Raw genomic sequence first — 22963 nt, forward strand, 5'->3', positions numbered from 1 at the left:
TTGATAAATTTTGGAGCTAACTTATCTGAAACTGGGCGTTTCACATAAGCCTCACAACCCCAAATCTTTAAGGAAAGACAAACTGGGCACTTTCCCAGTCCATAACTCATATGGTGTCTTTTCAACTGCTTTCGATGGTACTTGGTTCAGAATGAATACAGCTGTTTCCAAGGCGTAACCCCAAAACTATAAAGGGAGATCTGTTTGACTCATCATAGATTGAACCATATCTAATAAAGTTCGAATTTTCCTTTTAGAAACACCAATCCATTGTGGATTTCTTGGAGGAGTTAATTGTGAAACAATTCCACAGTTTTAAGATGTTCATCAAACTCTTGGCTCAAATATTCACCACCTCGATCAGATCGAAGCATTTTAATAGTTCTACCAAGTTGATTTTGTACTTCATTTTGAAAAGTTCTAAACATTTCAAAAGATTCATGCTTATGTTTCATTAGGTAGACATAGCCATACCTACTGAAATCATCAGTGAATGTGATGAAGTACTGATAACCTCCCCTAGCACTAATGCTTAGTGGGCCACATACATCTGTATGTATTAAGCCCAATAAGTCTGAAGCCCTTTGACCTTGTCCAGTAAAAGGGTCCTTTGTCATCTTACCTAGCAAACAAGATTCACAATCTTCAAATGATTCAAAATCAAATGAATCTAACAAACCATCTTTATGGAGCTTAGATATGCGATTCTCATTTATATGGCTAAGACGATAATGCCATAAATTTGTTGGGTTTAACTCATTTGGCTTAGTTTTCTTAGAAGTTATGTTATAGATATTGTTGTCTCTAGAATCATCTAGATTAAGGACATAAAGGCCATCTTATGAATTTGCAATACAATAAAGCAAATCATCTTTATTAATGGAGCATTTCTTATTCTTAATAAGAAATGAACAAACCTTCATCGTCCATAACAGAAACTGAAATAATATTCCTACTCAAAGTAGGAATATAAAAGCAATTGTTCAGAACTAACAAAAACCCATTGGGCAATACAAGTTCATCTGTCCCTACAGCTATGGCAGCAACTCTTGCTCCAATGCCTTCACGTAGGTCCACTTTGCCCTTTTCAGTTTTCTACTCCTTTTGAGATCCTTCACATTTGTACAAACGTGAGAACCACATCCGGTATCCAATACCCATGAAGTAGAAATAGATAAATTGATATCTATAACATAAATACCTGAAAGTCGTAGTCTCACTACTCTTCTTCTTCTTGCACTCATCCAAATAGAGTTTGCAATTTCTCTTCCAATGCTATGGTTCCTTGCAATGGAAGCAGATTCCTTCCTTAGGAACTATTTCCTTAGGAACTTTTGCCTTGGATTGCCATTTAGGTTTGCCTCGTCCCTTAGGCCCATTACCACCTTTAGACTTGGGCTTCCCCTTATTTTTCATGGGCTTACCCTTATTGACATTCAAAATTTGGGTAGGCCTTTTCTTAATATTTACCTCAGCTGTCTTTAGCATCCCATGCAACTCAGGAATGGATTTCTCCATATTGTTCATGTTATAGTTCATGACAAATTGAGAAAAACTGCTAGGTAAAGAATGTAGGATCAAATCCGTGGAAAGTTCTAAACTCAAAGGATAGCCAAGCCTAGCAAGGTGATCAATGTAGCCTTTCATCTTTAAAACATGAGCACTAACTGAATCACCTTCAGCCATTTTGCAATCATGCAATGCAATGGTAGTTTCATACCTATCCTGCCTAGCTTGTTGTTGGAAAGCTTGTTTGAGATGGACACTCATCTCATAGGCCTCAAGGTGCTCCAGATCCTTCTGAAGTTCTGGGCACATAGTCGCCAACATAAGACATCCAATGTCATTAGAATCATCCATATGCTTCTTATGCTTGTTCTTAACAGCATTAGTAGCATCAGCAGGAGGTGGTTCAGGGACAGCTTCATCAAGCACGTAGGACTTTTTCTCTTGCTTGAGAACAATTCTCAAGTTTCTAAACCAGTCAATAAAATTAGTCCCATTTTCTTTCAGTTTATCCTTCTCAAGGATGGATCGCAGTGATAAGGTGGAATTGTTATTAGCAGCCATAATAATCTACAAAAATATGCAAATATAATTAATTTAATAAACAAATTAATATTGAGGTGATAATAATCTCCCACTAAAATATAACCCTCAAAATAATAATATTTTAGCGGGCTAAGATCCATATTTCACCTAATTCTAAGTCAGCTTTGGCATGACGCTTAGAATTAAGTTATTTAGGTAGGTAACCCCTTACCAATTACATCTAATGTAACTCTTAAATTATGAGATATTGACATCATATGTCAAATGCATGTTATACCCCATCTAATGCCTTAGGCCCAAAACCGTTTTGATAGCCTAATTAAGCTCAACCAAAATTAAATAAATGAGTAACCATTACTCATCCTACCTTACTAGGATAATCCTAATGCACTTTGCTTTGGCAAAACCTGCATTTTGGTGATCTTAGTCTTGATAGGTTTTTAATATATGGGTGGCATTAAAACTTAAAATTTTAGAGTGAAGGTTTAACTTTTAATTTTAATTATTTTGTCTTGCATATATATATATTATAGTATCTCATACTAATATATGACAAAATAATAAAATTATTTTATATAGTCATTTAAATCTGATTTAAAGACTAAAATAATTTATTTTCTATTTTCTTATAATTATTTTGTCTTGCATACATATATTATAGCATCCTATATGCATATATATATATATAGACAATAATGCATAGTATCTCATACTAACACATGACAAAATATAGTCATTTAAATCTAATTTAAAGACTAAAAGAAAATAATAAAATATAGTCATTTAAATCTAATTTAAAGACTACAAATAATAATAATAAAATATAGTCTTTTAAATCTAATTTAAAGACTAAAAGAAAATAATTTTAAAATATTATTTTCTTATTATTATTATTATTATTTTTTTTATTAATTATTTTCAGGGGCAAAATCGTAATTTTGGGGCATCATCTTCTTCCCCCAGCTTCTGCCCGAAGGTCCAGAAGCCCGCCGGACTTTCCGGCCGTTGCCCTCACCGTCGCGCGACTCATCGGCGGGCGATCCACAGATGCACGACCCACCGGCGCGCGAGGCACTGGTCGAGCGATCCCCGGGCGCGCTACCCCTTGGGTCGCGCGACCCACGGGAAGGCGCGACCCACTGGGAGGAGCGACCCTCCGGTCGTGCTACCCCTCGGGTTGCGCGACCCACCAGTCGCGCGACCTGCGGGGAGGCGCGACCCTCCGGTCGCGCGGCCCTTCCAGGGCGCGCGATCCTCCGGGGCCGGCCTTCTCAGTCACTGCGTTCCAGGCAGTGACGCCGGCTAGGCTATTGACGGCCGAAGAATCAGTCGTTCCTCGCCGGCGGCGGCAAAGACACTCTCTGCAGGTGGTCGCGAGCGTCACACGCCCTCCACGTCCGCCCATCAGCCTCGCCAATTTCTGGGTTCACGATGACTGTTCATCGTGAATCCAGTTGCAAATATTTTTATTTAATTAATTTAATTTTCTAACAAAATTAAAATTATTTAAATGATCTAATCATTTATCTGTAACTATCATGCCATTCTTATAAACATATATCACATATATAATATCAATCATAGCATAATTAATTTAAACGAAAAGCACAGGTAGGCTTTGATACCACTGTTGGGAAATCCGTAGATTAATAGCAATTTAATTGCGCAGCGGAAAAATAAAATTTTGGATTTCCTTTCCCAGAATCCGAGTGCTCCGTTTAAATCATAAGAAAGATGTGAGACTAACCTGTTAATCTCGTAGTGAAGATACACTGGCGGACTGATGGTGCTGCCTTTTCAAACGAACACCCTCTATGGTATCCACACGAACGTCTTCTATCCTTCTAGAGTGCTAGCTCTTTTCAAGATGGATAGATTATGTGCTCTATGATCTACAATCTTTTAGATTGAGTTTTCTCAAAACTTTTCAACCAACCTACTCAATCTGTAGAAGGAGTATTTATAGGCCTCAGTCTTTTTATTTTCCCATAACTCTTTTCCTAAAAGAGTTGTGCTTAGAACCCACTATCACAATCTCACAGATACTCAAATATCTTTATGTGATAGAGTCCTTTATCTGTAACACTTACAAATAGACTGCAGATCTTTTAAATATTATTATCTCATAATAATAAATTATTATTATTAATAATAATAACACTTATTATTATTAATTATATTAATAATTAATATTAATAATAATATTAATAATAATATTAATAATAATAACACTTTATTATTATTAATTATACTAATGGGCTTTTAGCCCATTAATATAGCACATCAACAACGTTCTTGTGTGTGACCCAATAGGCTCATATTAATTGGCAATAGGCCCAGTCCAACAAGGCCTATAAGTCATAAGTGGCCTCTAGCAAGACATTATGACTACCCAACTAATATGAGGATCAATAGTCCGATAAAGCCTATTAAATAGAACATGTATTAATCCCTTTGTCTCACGATATCTAGTTTGAACATAAATCATGGTCAATGTCAAACTTATAATGTTCAAACTTATGATTTCTCGATCTACAAGTAGACTGATAAATTCAAATGATATTGATCACACTATCAATTCATTTGAGCACGGCCATGCATTTCTCAGTCTCACTTATCGAGGGGCCCAGAAGATATCTCTCTCATAGAGAGGGACAAATCCTATCTTGATTGTTCATTTTCCTCTACATAATTTCTATTATGCTCAATCATAACCTTTATGATTGTCCGATTAAAGACAACGTTTGATTATGTCAAAACATAACAGTCCTTATGTTGGAAACTATGACAATCTCAAGTCAAAGGATTAAGACATAACTACTTTGAGATTCACTTATGACAATGACCCATGTAGTGATCTCAATGCGGGTCCATCCAATACTTTGTTCTCTAACAAGTATTTATGATTATTGATTTATATCAACATATACATAATCATCTCATGATTATCAATCAATAATCATACTAGTTATATTTTATTATTATCAACATAATAATAAGTAACCAGGGATGATAATCATTATTATGTAACATGCAAACAAATAATAATGATAAAAACCTCTTTTATTAATAACCAAAATGACATACAAAAAGGTCCAAGATAATGGCCTAAAGCATATACACTAACACAACCCTTACTGTCTAGAATATCGACCCAGGACAGCTATAAAATCTCAAGCTTTGGCTGACTTCATAGCAGAATGCTCATTCAACGAGGAGCAGGGAGGATCATCCTCAGGGATAGCAGGACGGGAACGTGAGGGGGAGCCTCATCCAGAATTTAACTGGAAGTTGTATGTAGACGGAGCATCAGGCACTGAGGGCAGTGGTGCCGGAATAATGCTTAAGGGGCCAGAGGATTTTAAGGTATGTTACGCCTTACGTCTAGAGTTCAAAGCCTCGAATAATGTGGCAGAATATGAAGCCCTGATAAATGGGATGTTGGTGGCACTGGAAGTGGGAGTAACCGATCTCAAGATAAACAGCGACTCTCAGCTGGTGATCAACCAAGTAACAGGGATGTATCAGGCTAGAGACCCCCTTATGCAGAATTACCTAGCTAAAGTAAAAACTTTGGAAGCTGAGCTCACAAGTCGAGAAGTAACCATCAGGTTTCAAAGAATACCCCGAGAAGAAAATGAGGAAGCAGATCTGCTTAGCCGATTATCCAAAGAAGAATTGGAACAGCTTCCCGATGAAGTGTACATACAACATGTCCATACACCTGCTTTTAATAAAACTAACACAATATTGCAGGTAGAACAGAACCCAACTTGGATGACCCCTTACTTAGAGTACTTGGAGAAAGGTAAACTCCCCGAGGATAAAGATGAATCCAAAAAGATAGCAGCTCGTGCCGCTAACTATCAAGCGATAAGGGGGACCTTGTACAGAAAAGGAAAGTCCAGTCCGTGGCTCCGATGCGTGAGCCCGGAAGAGGCTACGAAGGTGATGGAAGAAATACATAGAGGCATGTGTGGAGCCCACGAGGGAGGAGGGACATTAGCTAATAAAGTATTCAGGCAAGGGTATTATTGGCCCACTGTTAAAAAAGAAGCAGAAGAGTTCGTCCGAAGATGCGACGTATGCCAGAGATTTGCTAATGCCATCAAAACTCCAGCCACTCCTCAAGCTAGCATATCCAGTCCATGGCCTTTCTCGCAATGGGGAATTGACATCCTGGGACCCTTCCCCAAAACCACGGGGCAGAGGAAATTCGTAGTGGTGGCTGTAGAATACTTCTCAAAATGGCCAGAGGCAGAAGCAATAGCCACAATCACAGCTCGAAAGATGATAGATTTTGTGTGGGGGCATATCATCTGCAGATTTGGTGTACCCAGAGTGCTTATTTCAGACAATGGCAGACAGTTTAATTGCAGCACCTTCAGAGCTTTCACCATGAACATGGGTATCTGGCATAAATTATCCTCTGTGGCTCACCCTCAAACTAACGGCCAAACAGAGGTCACCAACAGAGCCATCCTACAAGGATTAAAAAAGCGACTAGATGGGGCAAAGACAAATTGGGCAGAAGAACTCAACAACATCCTGTGGGCACTCCGAACCACTCCTAGAGCACCCACTAAAGAAACACCCTTCGCACTTGCCTATGGTACAGAGGCCGTAGTCCCAGTTGAACTGCAGATTCCTACTCATCGAGTCCAATTTGCTAGCGAGAGTACTAACGATGACAAGCTAAGAAGCAACCTGGATGCCCTTGAGGAAATCAGGGAAGAAGCTCAAATCTGAACTGCCGCCTATCAACAACGGGCAGCACGATACTACAACCAAAAGGTCAGAGAAAGAAGCTTGAAAGTGGGAGACCTGGCTTTAAGAAACCTGGAAGCCACAAGAAAAAGGGCGGCAGCTGGTAAGCTAGCACCGACCTGGGAGGGTCCGTTCAAAGTAACAAAAGTAGTCCGGCCAGGAGTATACCGGATTGAAGATATGCAAGGGAACCATGAGCCCCACGCTTGGAATATTCAACACCTAAAGAGGTATTTCCCCTGATATAGTTGTAAAGAAAAACATTGTATTCTGATGAATATGAAGGAAACAAGTTATTTACACAATGAGATTATCTTTATTATCATGAATAATATTCCTCCATGAAAAAGAAAGGTAGGTGTACAGGATCCCCTAGATTTCCTGACACCGCAAACCAAATTGAGAGCACAAACAGCCGGCGGGGCCCCGAGGTCACCCCAGAACAAAAACAACCGGCGAGGCCCCGAGATCATCCCGGAAATACAAAAATGACCAGGATCCCGTAAGATCTCCTGGAACAAAAACAACCGGCGAGGCCCCGAGGTCATCTCGGAAATACAAAAATGACCAGGATCCCGTAAGATCTCCTGGAACAAAAACAACCGGCGAGGCCCCGAGGTCATTCCGGAAATACAAAAATGACCAGGATCCCGTAAGATCTCCTGGAACAAAAACAACCGGCGAGACCCCGAGGTCATCCCGGAAATACAAAAATGACCAGGATCCCGTAAGATCTCCTGGAACAAAAACAACCGGCGAGGCCCCGAGGTCATCCCGGAAATACAAAAATGACCAGGATCCCGTAAGATCTCCTGGAACAAAAACAGCCGGCGAGGCCCCGAGGTCGTCCCGGAAATACAAAGAAGACCGGGATCCCCTAAGAACTCCCGAGAAAACAAAGCAAAAAACAGCTGGCGAGGCCCCGAGGTCGTCCCGGAAACACAAAGAAGACCGGGATCCCCTAAGAACTCCCAGGAAAACAAAGTAAAAAGCAGCTGGAGAAGGCCTTAAGACCATCTTTAAGCAAAAATTCCCCATATCATATGCAGGGACAATGCATAAAAATACAGTTCCGACCTCACAAAAAGATGCGTCCAAAGGCATCAAAGAAAGGCCAAAATCCGATCTCCCGAAGGAGCTCGGAGCACTATGGCCAAAAGGTACTGAACTTAAAAAGTGATCACTAACGCTAAGCTCAGCTTACAAAGAAGTCTAGACAGCAAATAGCCCGGAAGATACCCAGGGATATACGAAGCATCACAAGCCATAGGTGTAAAAGCCTAAGTGAAGAGTAAAGAGCCGAGCTCTCTGCTCGGATATATAAAAAAAAAAAAAATTCCATATGAAGCTGAAGGACCGCGCTCATAACTCGAGTCCGTCAAATAGACATCCGAGCTCATAACCAAGGAAGCAGGAAAAAATTATTTACCCCCTCAACACTCATGTAATGAAAGGTTGAGGAGGTCAAGGGGGCAATTTGGGAAGAAAGGACCTCAGCTTCATTTCCTGACAAGACAGAACTAAAAGCAAAAAGGCAGCTCTGCTAATCACCATTAGAAGGTATGTGATCTGACTTATAAGTTCAGACAGTTAGCTAAGAATCGAGCTCATGACTAAAGGCTAATCTAGTTCAGAAAAAGCTTATGAATAAAAATATACAATGTCAGCATTACAGTTACAAGAAGGAGAGAGAAATTATAAAGCGAAAAATAGTTCAAATAAAAAGAAATTAAAATTTCATTAAGAGTACAGGGCTGTTACAATCTACTTATCGGACGAGGTTGAAGGAAAGATAGTCCTTAAAGGACTTACATTTGTAAGAACATCCTCGCCTACATTATGTTTATTTACAACTATATCTGGAGGAAGCCCGGCATCCTTTGGGTCAGATGTCTTAGTATCAACAACAGGGGCAATCTCCAACCCTGGATTGAGGTCCTCCCCTCTAGATTCGGGGTCGCCTCCTTCAGACTCAAGGGCTCTCAGGTCCTCCCTATCCGACTCGGATTCTTCTTCAGAAGATACAGCCGACGGACCTCCAACACGACAGTCCCCTCTAGGCATAGGGAAATCATCTTCTCCATACAACACCGGCTCACCATCAGAGTCCACTTCAGCCATACGAAGCTTTGCCAGAGGAGTATCAGGAGCATGCCTAGCCTCTCTTATACCGCGATTGTAACCAGTTACATACATGCGGAAGGCTTTCTGAAGAACAGCAGCTTTCATGTCTGCAGAGGCTAGATATTCGTCAAGATGCGTTTCACAGGCCTCAGCTATAAATGCCTTCAACTCAGGAGAATCCTTGTAGTCCTGAAGGTGAGCTTCACAGGCCTGCTCAATCTTTCTTTTCAGCTCCTCCGACTCCTGATATTCTGCTAGACACCTCTCGCGTTCTAGCAGGAGCTTGCCTTCAGCATGTTTCACCACCTCGAGTAGGGCTGAACATTTACGTTCCAAAGTCCTGACTTCATGGTTAAGCTGTTGATGGCGAAGTTGGGACTCCTCCGCCGATGAAGCCAGGACTCTGATACGTTCAGAGCTCGTGCTCAAGGACTTCCACCCGAGCTAAGGCCCTCTCCTTCTGAGCATTCACCTCATTCAGGCGAACTTGAAGTCCTTCAGAATCAGCCTTTAAGGCTTCATATTGGCACTGGACTTCATCCCTTCGACTTACAGCCTCATCTCTTTCCTGAAGAGCTGCTGTCATAGAGGACAGCTGCTTTAAAACTTCTACACAACGAACTTCCACCTCAGCTGTCCTCTCATCAGACTCCTGGAGAACCCTGCGAGTACGAGACAACTCTGCTTCCAGGGATTTAGTGTGCTCTGCTGCCTCAGCCGCTCTGCCTTCAGCTCTTTTAAGGGCCTCCAACGCAGAGTGCAACTCCACCTGGAGGGACTGGGAATGCTCCCGGGCAGCTAGAAGATTGCCTCTGGCATCATTGGTGGCAGATATATTCTCCTCCAGGCGCGCCTCTTCAATCCGGCGATCCACGGACTCCCGGAGGGAGTGGTCACGAGCGTCCACCTCCATAAAAAGACCTGTCACCTAGTAGGGGAGGACAACCGTCAAAAGAAAGAAATAAAGAAGACCAAAAGAGAGAGAAAAATAATTTACCATCAAAAGCATCTCCCTGATTGTATTCCCGAGCTCTTCACGAGATCGGGATCGGAAGGACGCTTGCTCCTTGGTAGAACTGGCTAAAAAACCAGTAAAGGCAAGCAGGCGTGGATCCGAGGCCTCTGTAGCTCCGCCAAACATCCGTTCTCTAAGAAGTTCGGCGACGGCATTGGCCAGAGATTGAGAGGTGATGTCGGCAACGTTCAGAGTGTCGTTGTCAGTAGAAGACAATAGAGGTACAACAGGAACATTTTTTCCCTTCCCAATAGGAGGAAGGGCAGGAGAAGATCCTTTGGAAACCCTGGGCTTCTTCTGGGCAGGAGGAGGGGCAGGTGTTCCATGAGGTGCTGGACGCTTGTCCCCAGTTTTCCCTACGGAGTCTCCAGACTCAGACCTGACCCCCACAGGGGCAGGGGCATCTTTGGCAGGCGCCTCCAAAACGTCATCCTCCACAAGGACGATCTCTTTTCCCTTCCCAGGGACCTCCTCATCCTCGGTAATGGGGGACTTAAATTTTCCCCCTGACACCTCTTCAGAAGAACGAGCAAGACCCAACTGTGCCTGTTCAATGACCTCGGTCTGCTCCACAATGGCTAGAGAAACTTCCCTCACACCCTCTGAAGAACCTTGAGCAGACTTAGACTCTTCAATAGGCTTAATAGTCAAGGCCGACTTGCCACGACTAGAGGGCCGAGATGACTTAGAGCCTCGAGAGCTCAGCTTAGGATCTCGAGAGGAAGCCTTGGTAGGAGGTCGGCTAACTTTCTTGGAAGAAGCAACTTGAGCCACCTCTGCAGCGACCTCAGGCACAGAACGCCCAGCCCGAAGGGCATCAAAAATTGCATGCATATTATCCCGAGACAGGACTAAATTCTTCGGATGCCTGATCTCTTCCATTTCAACGACAGAAGCTGCAAAAACACGAAACTATAAAGGATTAGCGCATTTTATAATATCATTTACAACAAAGAAACAGTCATTGGACGAGGCACTATACTCGTATCCCGGATATCCCTAAGATTAGACATGAACATACACTTCTCGACGTCATACTTCTCGACGTCATACTTCTTTTCAACAGAAGTCAGTCGAAGCAATCCCACCTGCTCAATAAGGCTCAACCGGGGCAGGTCATTGCAGCCCGGAGGAACATCCTCCCAACTTAGATCCACTTCCCATGATAAGGCGGATTCTAATTTCAGCTCCGCCACAAGGAAATTCTCAACCCATCCCTTTATGGAATCCTTGTAGCCCGTGAAAAGAGACAACCCACTACGGGGGGAAAAATAATAGAAATTCTGAACCGCCCTAACGAGACGGAAGAAAGTGACGAACAGACAGGCCGTGGGCGTGAAACCCCAGCTTCGGCAGATGGATTCGAAACAACTCATGAATAGAATAGAATTTGGGGATAACATCCGGGGGGTTACTCCGAAGTATCGGAAAACCTCGGCAAAAAATGGAGTAAAAGGGAAAGGTAGACCGAAATCCCTCTGTTTGAGAAAAAAGACTATACAACGCCCCCTCTGGGGATCCATCAAACCAGGGGGGAGGGTTTGGAAGAACTATCCTTTCATTTTGGAAAGGAGCTCGAATAAGATAAAGCGGAGTATCTAGATACCTCCGAGAAATATGTTTATTTATGGTAGAAGAAGTGATATGCGACCTAAGATTAGCGACATCCGGGAGCTTTGGACCCTCCATGGAAGAGCAAAGAAGCGTACCTGAAAACGCAATAGGGTGGAAAAAACAGAAGAAGTTGCAGGAAAACAGAGAGCGAGTTTCTTCAGAAGACAGGGAGAATTCGAAGTGAAAGGCAATAATGAGATGAAACGTTGTTCTGAGCAGTTTTGTCTTGGAGCGGCGCGATCATTAATTGCTCTCGAAGTTTACCCTCTCAACGGTTAGATAATAACCGGCGAGAAGGTAAAGGGGCAAGGAGATGACCGCTGGGCTTCTCCACCCCTACAAAGGGCCAGGCCCACGACAATAGCCCATCAGTCGAAGGCCCACACGCTATCTGCATAAAATAAACCCAAATTGTCAAAACCCTAAGACCGAGCTTGTAATACCCGGCTAGAGTCCGGCACCGGAATTTCTATTGTCTGATGGAATCCGGGGTGTTGGGATTCTATATAAGGGTAGGAGTTATGTTTTCTCAGTATTATGAGGTGTTTTCTGGTTTTACAGTTCTTTAGTTTTGAGTTTTGAGTTGAAATGAACCAAGGCAGAGGAGCCAAGTTCGGCCGCCGAAGATAAGTTCGGCCGCCGAAAGTGCTCAATGTTTGGCTTCCGAAGTTCAGGTTCGGCCCCCGAATGTTGCATGGTTTTGCATGCGATTCGGCAGCCGAAGCTGTGTTGGTCAGCCAGCTTTTGAGCCATCCTTAGTCCGCATTGTGGACAGGTGTTATGTCCAATTTGTTGCCAGAAGTTGGCCACGTCTCCCTTGGTTTATTTGCTGAGTTTGCGCAGCTCATGCAGGAGTTTGCTCGTTTACCAAGTTTTGAAGGTTGTGAAGCAAAAAGTGAGTTTGAGAGAGTTTGAGAGTGTGAGAAGAGGTGATCCGTTTTCAGAGTGTGTAGCTTCTTACTACAGGAGGTAAGTGATGCTCTTAACTATGTTTTGATGTGTTCTGACGGTTTTAGTGGGATTTGTGGAAGGAGATGCATGTTTAGGTTTTAATGGGAGTTTAGCTGATTTATGCATGTATACATGATTATGTGTTATGTTTGTTTTGTTGTTTGGGGTTAGTAGATAGTTTTGGACCCCTGTGATCATATACATAAGTATATGTGTGTTGAGGAGTTGGAGTAGATATGGTTTGAGAGATTGAAGGGAAGGAGAAGATGGTTTGCCATTGAAGCTGAGTTCTGGATGAACTCAGGTTCGGCAGCCGAAGGTTCATTCGGCCGCCGAACCTCTTGCATGGTGGCTTGGCTGCCACAGCCTGTTTTGCATGTTCGGCTCTGTTTGGGGGATTCGGCCGCCGAAGGTGCCGCCGAAGGTGCTTTAGTTTCGTCTCTGGAGAAGACTTTCGGCCGCCGAACCTGCCGCCGAAAGTGTTCTGTCCAGCTTTCCTTTGCTTGCTTTGCATGACTCTTAGAGAGAGGTTTAGGGGATTCTTGGGGAGTTTAAATAGAGTTATTTCTACGCTTGTTTGGTCCCTCATATGAGTCCATCTGTATAGGTACAGACCAGAGGAACCAGAGAGAGCAGCAGTGAGTACTGCTCCAGAGGTTCAGAACCTGCAGAGTCAGTCAGTCCAGATAGCCAGAGGTGAGTGGAACTAAACTTATGACTTTTAATTGAACCACAAACTGCTTTTAGCATATCTCATGCATCATGTTTATGCCATAGGTTGATTGCATTAGTAGTCACGAATATGTTGCATTGCATTGTGATTTGGTGATGTGAGTGAATGCTGAATGATCCAATAGTCTCAGACAGGAAGTCCAGGAGCCTTTGACTACGCCCTGGCACGTATAGCAAAGTCCAGGAGCCTTTGACTACGCCCTGGCAATGGTAAGTACAGAGGTGTTATATACACATATACATATATATGACAGGAAGACCAGGTGCTCGATTCTACGCCCTGGCACAGAGTTACTGGGACTATGTGGTGACAGGTTTACTCTTGATGTGGCTTGTCTGTGTTATGGTGCATTCCATGAGATCATATTTTACTGAGATGTTTTACTGTTCTCCTCACTGGGCTATAGAGCTCATCCCACTCCCTTAACCCCAGTTTTGCAGGTTCAGTGTACAGTGTACAGGGACAGTCCAGCAGAGTACAGGAAAAGTGAAGAGATCTGTAATAGTTTAGAGTGGACATGTAATATTAAAGAGATGTAATAGTTGTTGCTTGACCTAGACCTAGTGATGTATGTTTTGTACATGATCTGTATATGTATATATGTTGTCCTGTATGTGAAAACCAAGCTTAACAGGTATGAGTTAACCCATCTAGAGCAAGCTCTAGTCAGGGATACAGAGTACAGAGTACATGAGTACAGAGTACAGAGACAGTGCATGCACAGGTTAAGCCTTGGTTCAGAAAAGAGTTTTATTTTCACATAAAATGTATGATCATGTATGAGGTTTACAGGTACACAGAGAGTATAGCAGGCTTGCTACGGGTTCTGGCGGCCTTAAGCCGACCTGAATCCTAGCGCCGGTGACGGTCCATTTTGGGGTCGTTACAGATTCCAATTGAATCTCTCACTCAGGATGACCTGACACGCAAAATGCACATCATCACCGCTCAGGCAGTAAAAACTAAGGAAGAAGAGTAAGTCGTAGAAAGACCCAAGGAGACAAACAGGGGGAAGCATGATAAAGGTCAGACCAGCCTATCACCTAAGAAGGATCATCATTAAGCAAAGGGCAGGAGCCCAGAACGAAGCGACGAAGACGCCTCGGAATCTTACAAAGTTATGGGTCAGAAACTCAACCCATTGATTAAAGACAGAGCTCACAGGTCGGTTAGTCCAGCTCGGAAAAAGTAAATTGAAAGCTAAGGGAACTTAGAGCTCGGCTCATTGAACGCAGACAGAGCTCACAGGTCGGTTAGTCCAGCTCGGAAAGAAGTAAATTGAAAGTTATGGGTCAGAAGCTCAATGTAACAGCCCGGACGTGATTCCCGGCACTGTTACCGCTCACAGCCCGTGACCTTCCTCTGGGCCCAGCCACTGTGAGCAGCTCTTAACATCCCTTCACCCTCACGGGTTCCAGGCAGGATTTGTCCCTCGGGGGAGCCATTACGGCCCGCCCTAGCCCGAGTGGATTTGGCCCAATTCCTTCCTCTGGGAATTAGGTCGCCTCCCCACTGCTCGAACCCTTGACCTCCCACTTTAAGGGAATAGTCTGGTGAGAGTGAGTACCAATTGTTCCAATTGGAACAATTGGTACTCACTCTCACCAGACTATTCCCTTAAAGTGGGAGGTCAAGGGTTCAAGCAGTGGGGGAGGCGACCTAATTTCCAAAGGGAAATTTAGGCCAAATCCACTTGGGGAAGGATGCGTTTGACGAGAACCCAAGGGGACAAATCCTGCCTGGAACCCGTGAGGGTGAAGGGATGTTAAGAGCTGCTCACGACGCCAGTGGAAAGCCCGAGGTGGCAAGAGGCCAGGCGAGGGATAGCCCTGGGCCGTGAGCGGTAACAGTGCCGGCAAAGAGAGAGGGCCGAGCTGTTACACTCAACCCCTTGATTAAAAGCAGAGCTCGCAGATCGGTTAGTCTCGCTTGGATAAAGTAAACCGAAAGCGAGCCCGCAGGTCGGTAGGTCTCGCTTGGATAAAGTAAACCGAAAGCAAGCTCGCAGGTCGATCGGTACAGCTCGAAAGGAGTAAACTAAAAACTCAGACTGGCTAAATGGATTTTGGGTCGGGTCAATTAAAAGACAAGAAGGAAAAAACAATATCATAGACTTCTCAGAGACAACCACGAAGAAAACAGTCTCAACATCTCATTCATAATAAAGAAGGAACAGTTTGGATATGAGCGAAAAAATGAAAGTTTCATTACAGCACGTTACGAATACCCACATTACAGAATAAAAAGCTATCCTTAGAGGATTTACATGACCAGATACATCATCTACGTTTACATCACTATCACCCATCACACTATCCTAGTTTTCGATACAGAGGAACTCTCAGATACGGAAAACGAGCTCTGTAGGTCGGCCGAGCCCTGCTTCGTTATTATAGGGGAACTGAATAAGTTGATTCCCATAAGCATTTCTCACTGTTCCCCTATAGACAAACATTCGGTTGCCCAAGTGTGATTCACGGTACATTCGAACAAGCTCATATATTATATGCTGTTCGTATATCACGCATGAAAAATATAAGTCTTCGAGGTACGGCTTCAAGCAGATCACAGAGCATATATTCGAAGGCATCGACGGAAGCTTGACTGAGTGCAGCAGATCTCAGCCTCTCATAATACAGGTATTCCACACCAAAGGGGACAATAAATTGATCATTTTCGGCACCTCCATTTATATCAAAAGCAGACAACATGGACATCGGGGAAATTTCCTTCTCGAAGGAAGGTAAAGTCAAAACAGACCTCTCAACAGCCCATAGCCTCTTTGGAGCTCGAACAACAACCAGAGGAGGAGGCCAGCCAGACGATCTGGGTAAAACAGTTTCAACGACCTGCCAAATGACTCCACCCATCAACCGCCCTGCTAGGAGGACCTCAGAAGCAACCTTCAGACTCCCTCCAGGTAATATCAGATTGTCAAGAGGTTTGGACTGACCCATCTTTATCTCAGGTACTGCAAAAAGTTCCAAACAGAGACAAGTCAGGATAATCTTTTGTCAAGATAATGAAAGCAAGATTAAAGCAAACCCCTGGGGCAACAAAACAATGAAGCCCCAGGCTCACCTCAATCCGTTTGAAGAAGGCGTCAAATGGATCCTTTGCAGAAAAAACAGGAGAATCTCGCTGGAAGAAGGAAACAGACAGAGGGCTGGAGGGAAAGACTCCCTTTCTCCGACAAAGGGCCTAGAAGTGAAGAGGAGTCAACACTGATATATACTCAAAATCTGAAGTCTTAGCGCAAAGTAACTCTAGACTCTAAGCCCACGATGTCAGGATCTTTAAAAGATATTCATGGAAAAGGAAAAAAGAAGTACGTCCAGGCGATAATGACAGGAAAGTAAAGAAGAGCAGAGTATCTGAGAGGTAAGGAAAGGCCAGAAAGGGAAAGAGGCAGATAGGATTCAAGAAATGAGGAATGACAAAAAGATGAAAGGGAGTTATGAAGGCATCTACACGCGAACAGGCGCGGTCATAATGGTTCTCGATATTCACCCCCTCGGCAGTCGGAGCAATAACTGCCAAGAAGGTGAAGGGGCAATTGATTACCGCTGGATTTCCCTACCCCCATTCTTGGGCCTAGATTACGGCCACGGCCCATGAAAGGAAGGCCCGCACGCCCTCTCAAAACAAGCCCAGATCATCAGACCCCTGAGGCTGGACTCCACCAGATTCTTCCTCATCGAGATCGGCCCAGCCCGTATAACCTCCCCACGGATTCCTTCTCCTTTTGAGTTCCGCGTCTAGCCCAGCTCTCGGCCCAGCCCAAGATCCAGAACGAGACTCGTCATACAGCCTGGCAGATCCGCTCGAGCGTACGCACGGGGGAGAATCAGAGGCCGTTACGCATGGAGCAGACGCTTGATATCCTCGTACGCCCATATCTGTATGGCAGAGACACGTGGCCCAATCATAGGAGAGCCGTTGTACGTCATCAGCAAGCAGACAGAAAGGATAAAAGGGATACCCCTCTAGAGAGATAGAGCAAGCTTTATTTTTCAATACCAAAACCCTTGTAAAACCCTATTCTATTGGATCTCAAATCATCAGAAGGTAATTGATAAATGATTAAAATATTAATAATGATAAAAATGAAGGTGATTGATAAAATGATTTATCACATACTGAAAACCTGAAAAAGTAATAAATTTTAGTAATTGAAGTTTTTTCTTCCAAGAAATAGGATAAAATCAAAAACTATATTTCTCAAATAATAAAATTAAAATTTCTGCAATTTTTAGATTGAAATAGTAAAGTAAAATAATCGATTATATTTGATATTTATGAATTTTGATAATTGATTATATTTTATGTGTATTATTAAATTACAATATAATTTATGAGGTTAGTAAGAGCTACAGCTTTTATTGATAAGAAATTATTTAACCTTTGACTTTTTTTGTTGTTAATAAGACAGTTTTTTTTTTTTTTTTTTTTTTTTTTTGTTGAAGTCACTTAGTTAATTATAAATGTAATAGAGTAATTATTTTGTTTAAAAAATAAAAAAAATAGTACCTTGTGAAGTTATTTTTTTTATTAAAAAATACTATAGTGTAAATTATCCAAATGGTAAAGAGCACACAAAATTTATCTGAACGAAAGGATTAAGAAATTATCCAAAATAAACTTTCTACAAGCAAGGTACGCAGCTATTAGGCCTTAGCCTTGGGAAGCAATTACATTTAAAAATTTGTTTCATTTTGATACCGAAATTTGTTTTTTTAAAAATACTGGTAAATCACTTAATCTCAAGTTTTTATTATTAAAATACATTTAAACTCTATTTATTTATAAAAAAAATATTTTTTTATAATTTATAATATTTGAGACACTCAAAAATTTAATTAATAAAATTTATTTTCTTAAAAAAATTTAAGTTATTTTTAAAAAAAAATTATTTTGCACTAAAACCTTTGTATATAAATTTATTAAAGTATTTTATTTTTTACATTAAAATTAAATAATAAAAATAAATTATTTTGTTGAAAACAGTTTCCACAAAAAATATTTTCCATTTCTGCAAACAAATTAATTTCCAAATTTAAATTATTTACCTCAGTCATTTTTTCATATCCGTATACAAATAGTAATGTAAAAAGCCCCCGCCATTCTTTGTATGCGTACGCCTTCTCACACAAATGACAGAGGTAAAATGTTGAAAGACAAACTACTACCAGTGAATGCTGCTTTATGCTTCCTTTTACATTCGAGAAAATCCATCTCATACCTACTTTGTTTTTTCCTTTTTTTAATGAATGAAAATATTTAATCATACAGCAAATAAAAAGAAAAATTAAAATTCTTCTTCGTGTGCCACATTGGTAGGATAAATTCATTGCATATCCTACAATATTTTCTAGTTTCTTTTTACATGTGAGAAAAGATTCTCATAATAAAAAATCCCTATAATAAGTTTCCTACACTGTCATGTTTCTTAGATGGCGTGCTAGTTACAATTTCACTACTTAGACAATATGCCACTTCTTTTTCCAGATTGTTTCAGCCCTTAATTTCTGTATTATAGGAGATATAATTATATCTAGCCACAACAGTCGAGGACTGTGACTGCTTCATGAAGACGCATAGACAACAATGCCACCTAGATTAAAATAAATAAAAAAAAAAAAAACTCTCATTCCTGGTCTTGAGATGAAGTACAAACGTCGTCCCATCCAATGCATCAAAATATCATCGCTGCTAGTGTGTGTTTTGGGTGGATGGGAGAGGGGGGGGGGGGGGGGGGGTGGTGGGAGCCCTCCATAGCGACTAATGAAAAATATGCCAACAAGGATTCCAGGAGCAACAAAGAACCCCCTGAACTTGAAAAGTTCATCATTTTGATATCTTTGCTGTCAGTTCCCTTACCAGCTTGGCAGCAACCATCGCAGTCATCCCGTCAACTGTGTCCCGCTGTGGATTGAATTCAACCACATCCGCAGCAACAACATCAGCTTGAAGGTTGTGGAGGATGTTGAGAACATCACGGAAAGAGAGACCACCAGGCTCAATGTGAGATACACCAGGAGCAAAAGCAGGGTCAAGGCAGTCCACATCTATGGATATATAAACACCCTTTACACCTTCCCCTAATTTCTGCTTGGAAAATCCTAAAAATCAGATTCTCATTCACATGCAAGCATACAAAAGAGAGAAAGAGAGAGAGAGAGAGAGAGAGAGAGACCAGATTTTCCAAGAGCTGGCGATCTCTTGAGAAGGTTCGCATTTCAAATTGCTCAACTCCAAACCTTTTGCCCTGCTCACGACCTTCTTTTGTGATTGATCTGATACCCACCTGAAGAAGGTCAGCATTCAATTTCATAAGAATTCTAGAAACAATAGCAATAGGTCATAGTGGCCAGTGTGAGAGGAGAGTGACAAAAAGAAAATGAACTAAAATTTAAAACACTCAATTTCAAGAAACCAAAACATTTGTAACTTGTGAAAAATGACTACACATGAAGAATGAAAAACATACTATTCTCCTGAGTTATACCTCTACATAGATTCATCACATATGCCTTCTAGTAAAGGAAAGACAAGGGAAAAATGCAGGTGATAAGAGGATATCATAATTGCATGAAGGGTGACAAATTCCATCACCAAATTTATAACAATAAAAAAAATTCTGGAATGAGTGCCGTGTCCATATTCTATTAACAGCATTGTTCCTACAGCAGATACATTTGGGGTAAAGCTGCTGAAAGTATACATAATAACATAAAATGGATGAACTAGTGTAATGTTCTTCAAACCAATAAGTTTCTATAGATCAGGACAAAGCATCAGAGCAGTGAAAAGAAATGGAGAGTGCAGGACATACTTGCAAGAGCCGCCGAGCATAACCACCTTCCATTATTCGGGCAAAAGATGACGCATGAGAATATATATTTCCTTCAAAAGCATGATAGATATCTGGATGAGCATCCAGATGAAGAATATCTACAGGTCCTCCAAGCTTCTCAGAGACTGCTCGTACCACAGGAAAAGATATTGAATGGTCACCACCTAAAACTAATGGACGCAATGGATCCTGCAAGGTCAGAATATCAAAAGGTTAAAAATTAAATGTCTAAACCAAAATGTAGCATGGGAACACCTGCATCCATTGAGAAGCTGAATCCCATTAGAGAGTAAAATGGTAAAAAGCTTTAGAAAAACGTTCTAGGCATTCTGAGAATACATTATATGCACTATTACCATGATTATTGTTCATTTCACATCCATAATGTAATAAAAATAATTGGCCTGAGATATTAGTTTAAAAAGCCATGTTTATTTAGAAACATATCCAGACAATTAAACCAATCTGTCCAGTAACTTTGAATTCGAGATCATTGAATAGTCTAACTCCACAAATAATAATCAAACTACAATCCCCTATTGGTTGAGTCAACACTTAATATTCTGCACTGTTACACAACACAAACATTAAATGGTTCACTATCCGCTAGGTGATTTATTATCTCCCCAAAGTTTTGCACATTTAAGAGAGTCAACAAGGAGGAGCAAATATGACCTTTTACACTAGGCAGTCTTTCTTGTGTAGAAAGACAATGACATGACCCAATACCTCAGGATCATTGGTAGTGAAATTTTCTGAATCTCTAGTTATATTTGCTCCTATCGGTGGTAAGAATATCACAGAAGTGTTTTTCCAAGGCTTCAAACAATAACAATCTCGTGCTGCATTGTTGTCTCATGTTGGCTATATACAATGGTGCAATATAAACTCAAGGAAAATTTTCAAGACTAATATAAAAACTCTCAGACAGCTCTCACGTATTTAAGCAGGCAAGAATTGTGGATTAGAGAAGCAAGGTAAGCAATGAAACTGCTTTCTGCTTCTCTGGCATGAATAACCAATTGCTCAATTGAATAATTCACCAGTGCCGTGAAGGAACTATCAAATTTATGGAGAACATTTAGCTGCTATTTTCAGAATCTCAAATATGAATATAATTGGAAAGGCAGATGAAAAACAGCAGTCACCTGTTCCATCACTAGCTTGACGGACTCGCTTATAACATTCATCAATCTGTCATCATCTACACCACAATCTCGAATTTCTTGAACAGGTACATCACCCACATCAGTTAGAATCCGGGGGTCATTTAATTCTTTCCCTGCAGCCAGCAATGATCAGCTATAATAAGCATATACATTCAACATTATCACAAAGCAAAGCACAAAAGCAGCCAGATATGCAAAACAGGTATGAGATCCCAGGCGATTAGATATCAATGTACCATCTTTTGATTCTTTTCTCACTTGGCATAATTAGAGTAAATATAAAAGATTCTACTATCAGGACTCCCCGGTTATATTAATGTTTTAGAACATATTAATAAATAAATTGAAAGGCACAAACTTCAGATGCAAGCTCTTGGAACTTTTACATTTGCAAAATACAGTGTTTGTTCTGTTTAATAACAAGAGTTGTTCAAAAGCCGGGTTCCGGGGATACCTTCTTCCGTTGTCGAGTTAGTGCTACCACACCAAATGGCCTCTCTAATTCGAGGAGGAGCAAATGCTGGGCCCTGAAGAAATGATGAGTTATGTCCCAGAGGAACTCCAAGAAGAGTCGATGATGCTTTAACACCTCCTAAAGCACGCACAAGCTCTCCCTGGGCAACATCATCATTAAACGTCAGAAAACTAAACTAGACGACGTAAAAAGCATATAATCCCATGGAAAAAAAAAGGGGGGCTTCAACAAAAAGCTTTGCCGCATAATTAATGGCTACGGAAAATCACGCAGAGCATTGATTAAAAGGTTTGGAAGATATACCTTAAGCTTTGCTCTCTCGCGAATAAGAGTAAGAGAAGCATCAATAACGCGATTTTGACCCTTCTCTATCAACTCAGCAGGGATGTTCGCAGCTTTTAGTTTCTGCAAGTAATGAACTCCTCTCCGCCCTATAACTGACATTTCTGAAATTTAAAAGTGAAAAATTAAAATTAACATCAAAATATCATAAACTCACGTAATTACAAGGCGAATAAATTACTTTGACTATAGCTGTCTTATGAACCTGAAATTGCTCCGGGAATACCTTACAGAGGAAGAAGAAAGAAACAGATGACAGTGCGAGTAGCGAGTCGAAACGGCAACGCCTCCAAAACAAAAAAGAGGTACTGGCTGCGGTAATTTAAGGCGACGCAGGTATGCAGCTTTTCAATTGCACGCTAGCTCTCAATAGAAGCCTGAAAATGGCGCTGCAGGATTAAGATGACGATGCGTGTAATATAATGATTTGGATTCAGAATGGGCTTCTGCGTGGTGATTTGGCATTTGGGCACTCGCATAGGCGGCTCCACCTGTAAAAGACGTTATTACCCAGATAAGACGTTTCGATGAAGGGTATCTTTGTCCAGTGGAGTGGGGACTACGGAGGCACTAGGGAGTGCTTAAATCAATAGGAGGGTGGGTGGCGGTAGTGTAAACTGAGAGGGATGATTAGTGATGACGTAGCACCTGGTGATTTGCTGAGTCATGAGGCAAATCGAGCAACTAATAATCGCAAAAGTGGAAACTGACGTCACAGCGCTCCAAGCAGAATTTTCTTCCTTTTGCAGATATACCAGATGAATTGCACCGCAGGACTAATCACTCAACTCGATGTATGTGTGTCCAAATTGATGCCTCCGCTGCTTCATGACTACACTGGCGTAGCCTGCTCCAGGATTGCTGC

At 41.6% G+C, this 22963-nt stretch overlaps 1 protein-coding gene across 3 annotated transcripts; it reads right to left on the reverse strand.

The window, feature by feature from the left end:
- Window positions 1–18552: 18552 nt before the first annotated feature.
- On the reverse strand, window positions 18553–22757 carry LOC122721611 (arginase 1, mitochondrial). 3 transcript variants are annotated; one of them, XM_043949896.1, is made up of 7 exons: window positions 22325–22757; window positions 22060–22202; window positions 21736–21895; window positions 21261–21394; window positions 20092–20301; window positions 19453–19563; window positions 18553–19364 (listed from the first exon to the last, which is right to left on the reverse strand). In XM_043949896.1, the coding sequence occupies exons 2-7, from the start codon at window positions 22198–22200 to the stop codon at window positions 19104–19106; spliced, it is 1017 nt and encodes a 338-aa protein (XP_043805831.1). In that variant the 5' UTR covers window positions 22201–22202; window positions 22325–22757; the 3' UTR covers window positions 18553–19103. The 3 variants fall into 3 exon arrangements, with proteins under 3 accessions (XP_043805831.1, XP_043805837.1, XP_043805834.1); XM_043949902.1 differs by having other exon boundaries at window positions 22304–22521; XM_043949899.1 differs by having other exon boundaries at window positions 22280–22521.
- Window positions 22758–22963: the final 206 nt, after the last annotated feature.

The sequence above is a fragment of the Manihot esculenta genome, chromosome 1, assembly GCF_001659605.2.
Source record: "Manihot esculenta cultivar AM560-2 chromosome 1, M.esculenta_v8, whole genome shotgun sequence".
NCBI lineage: Eukaryota > Viridiplantae > Streptophyta > Magnoliopsida > Malpighiales > Euphorbiaceae > Manihot > Manihot esculenta.

Bases quoted from the DNA above. Each gene is read 5' to 3' on its own strand.
- LOC122721611 (XM_043949896.1), bottom strand. From the start codon at position 22,200: ATGTCAGTTATAGGGCGGAGAGGAGTTCATTACTTGCAGAAACTAAAA. The intron at 20,302-21,260 runs GTGACTGCTGTT...CTGACCTTGCAG, and splicing joins TCAAGCTAGTGATGGAACAG to GATCCATTGCGTCCATTAGT. The intron at 19,365-19,452 runs GTCTCTCTCTCT...TTTTCCAAGCAG, and splicing joins GCCAGCTCTTGGAAAATCTG to AAATTAGGGGAAGGTGTAAA.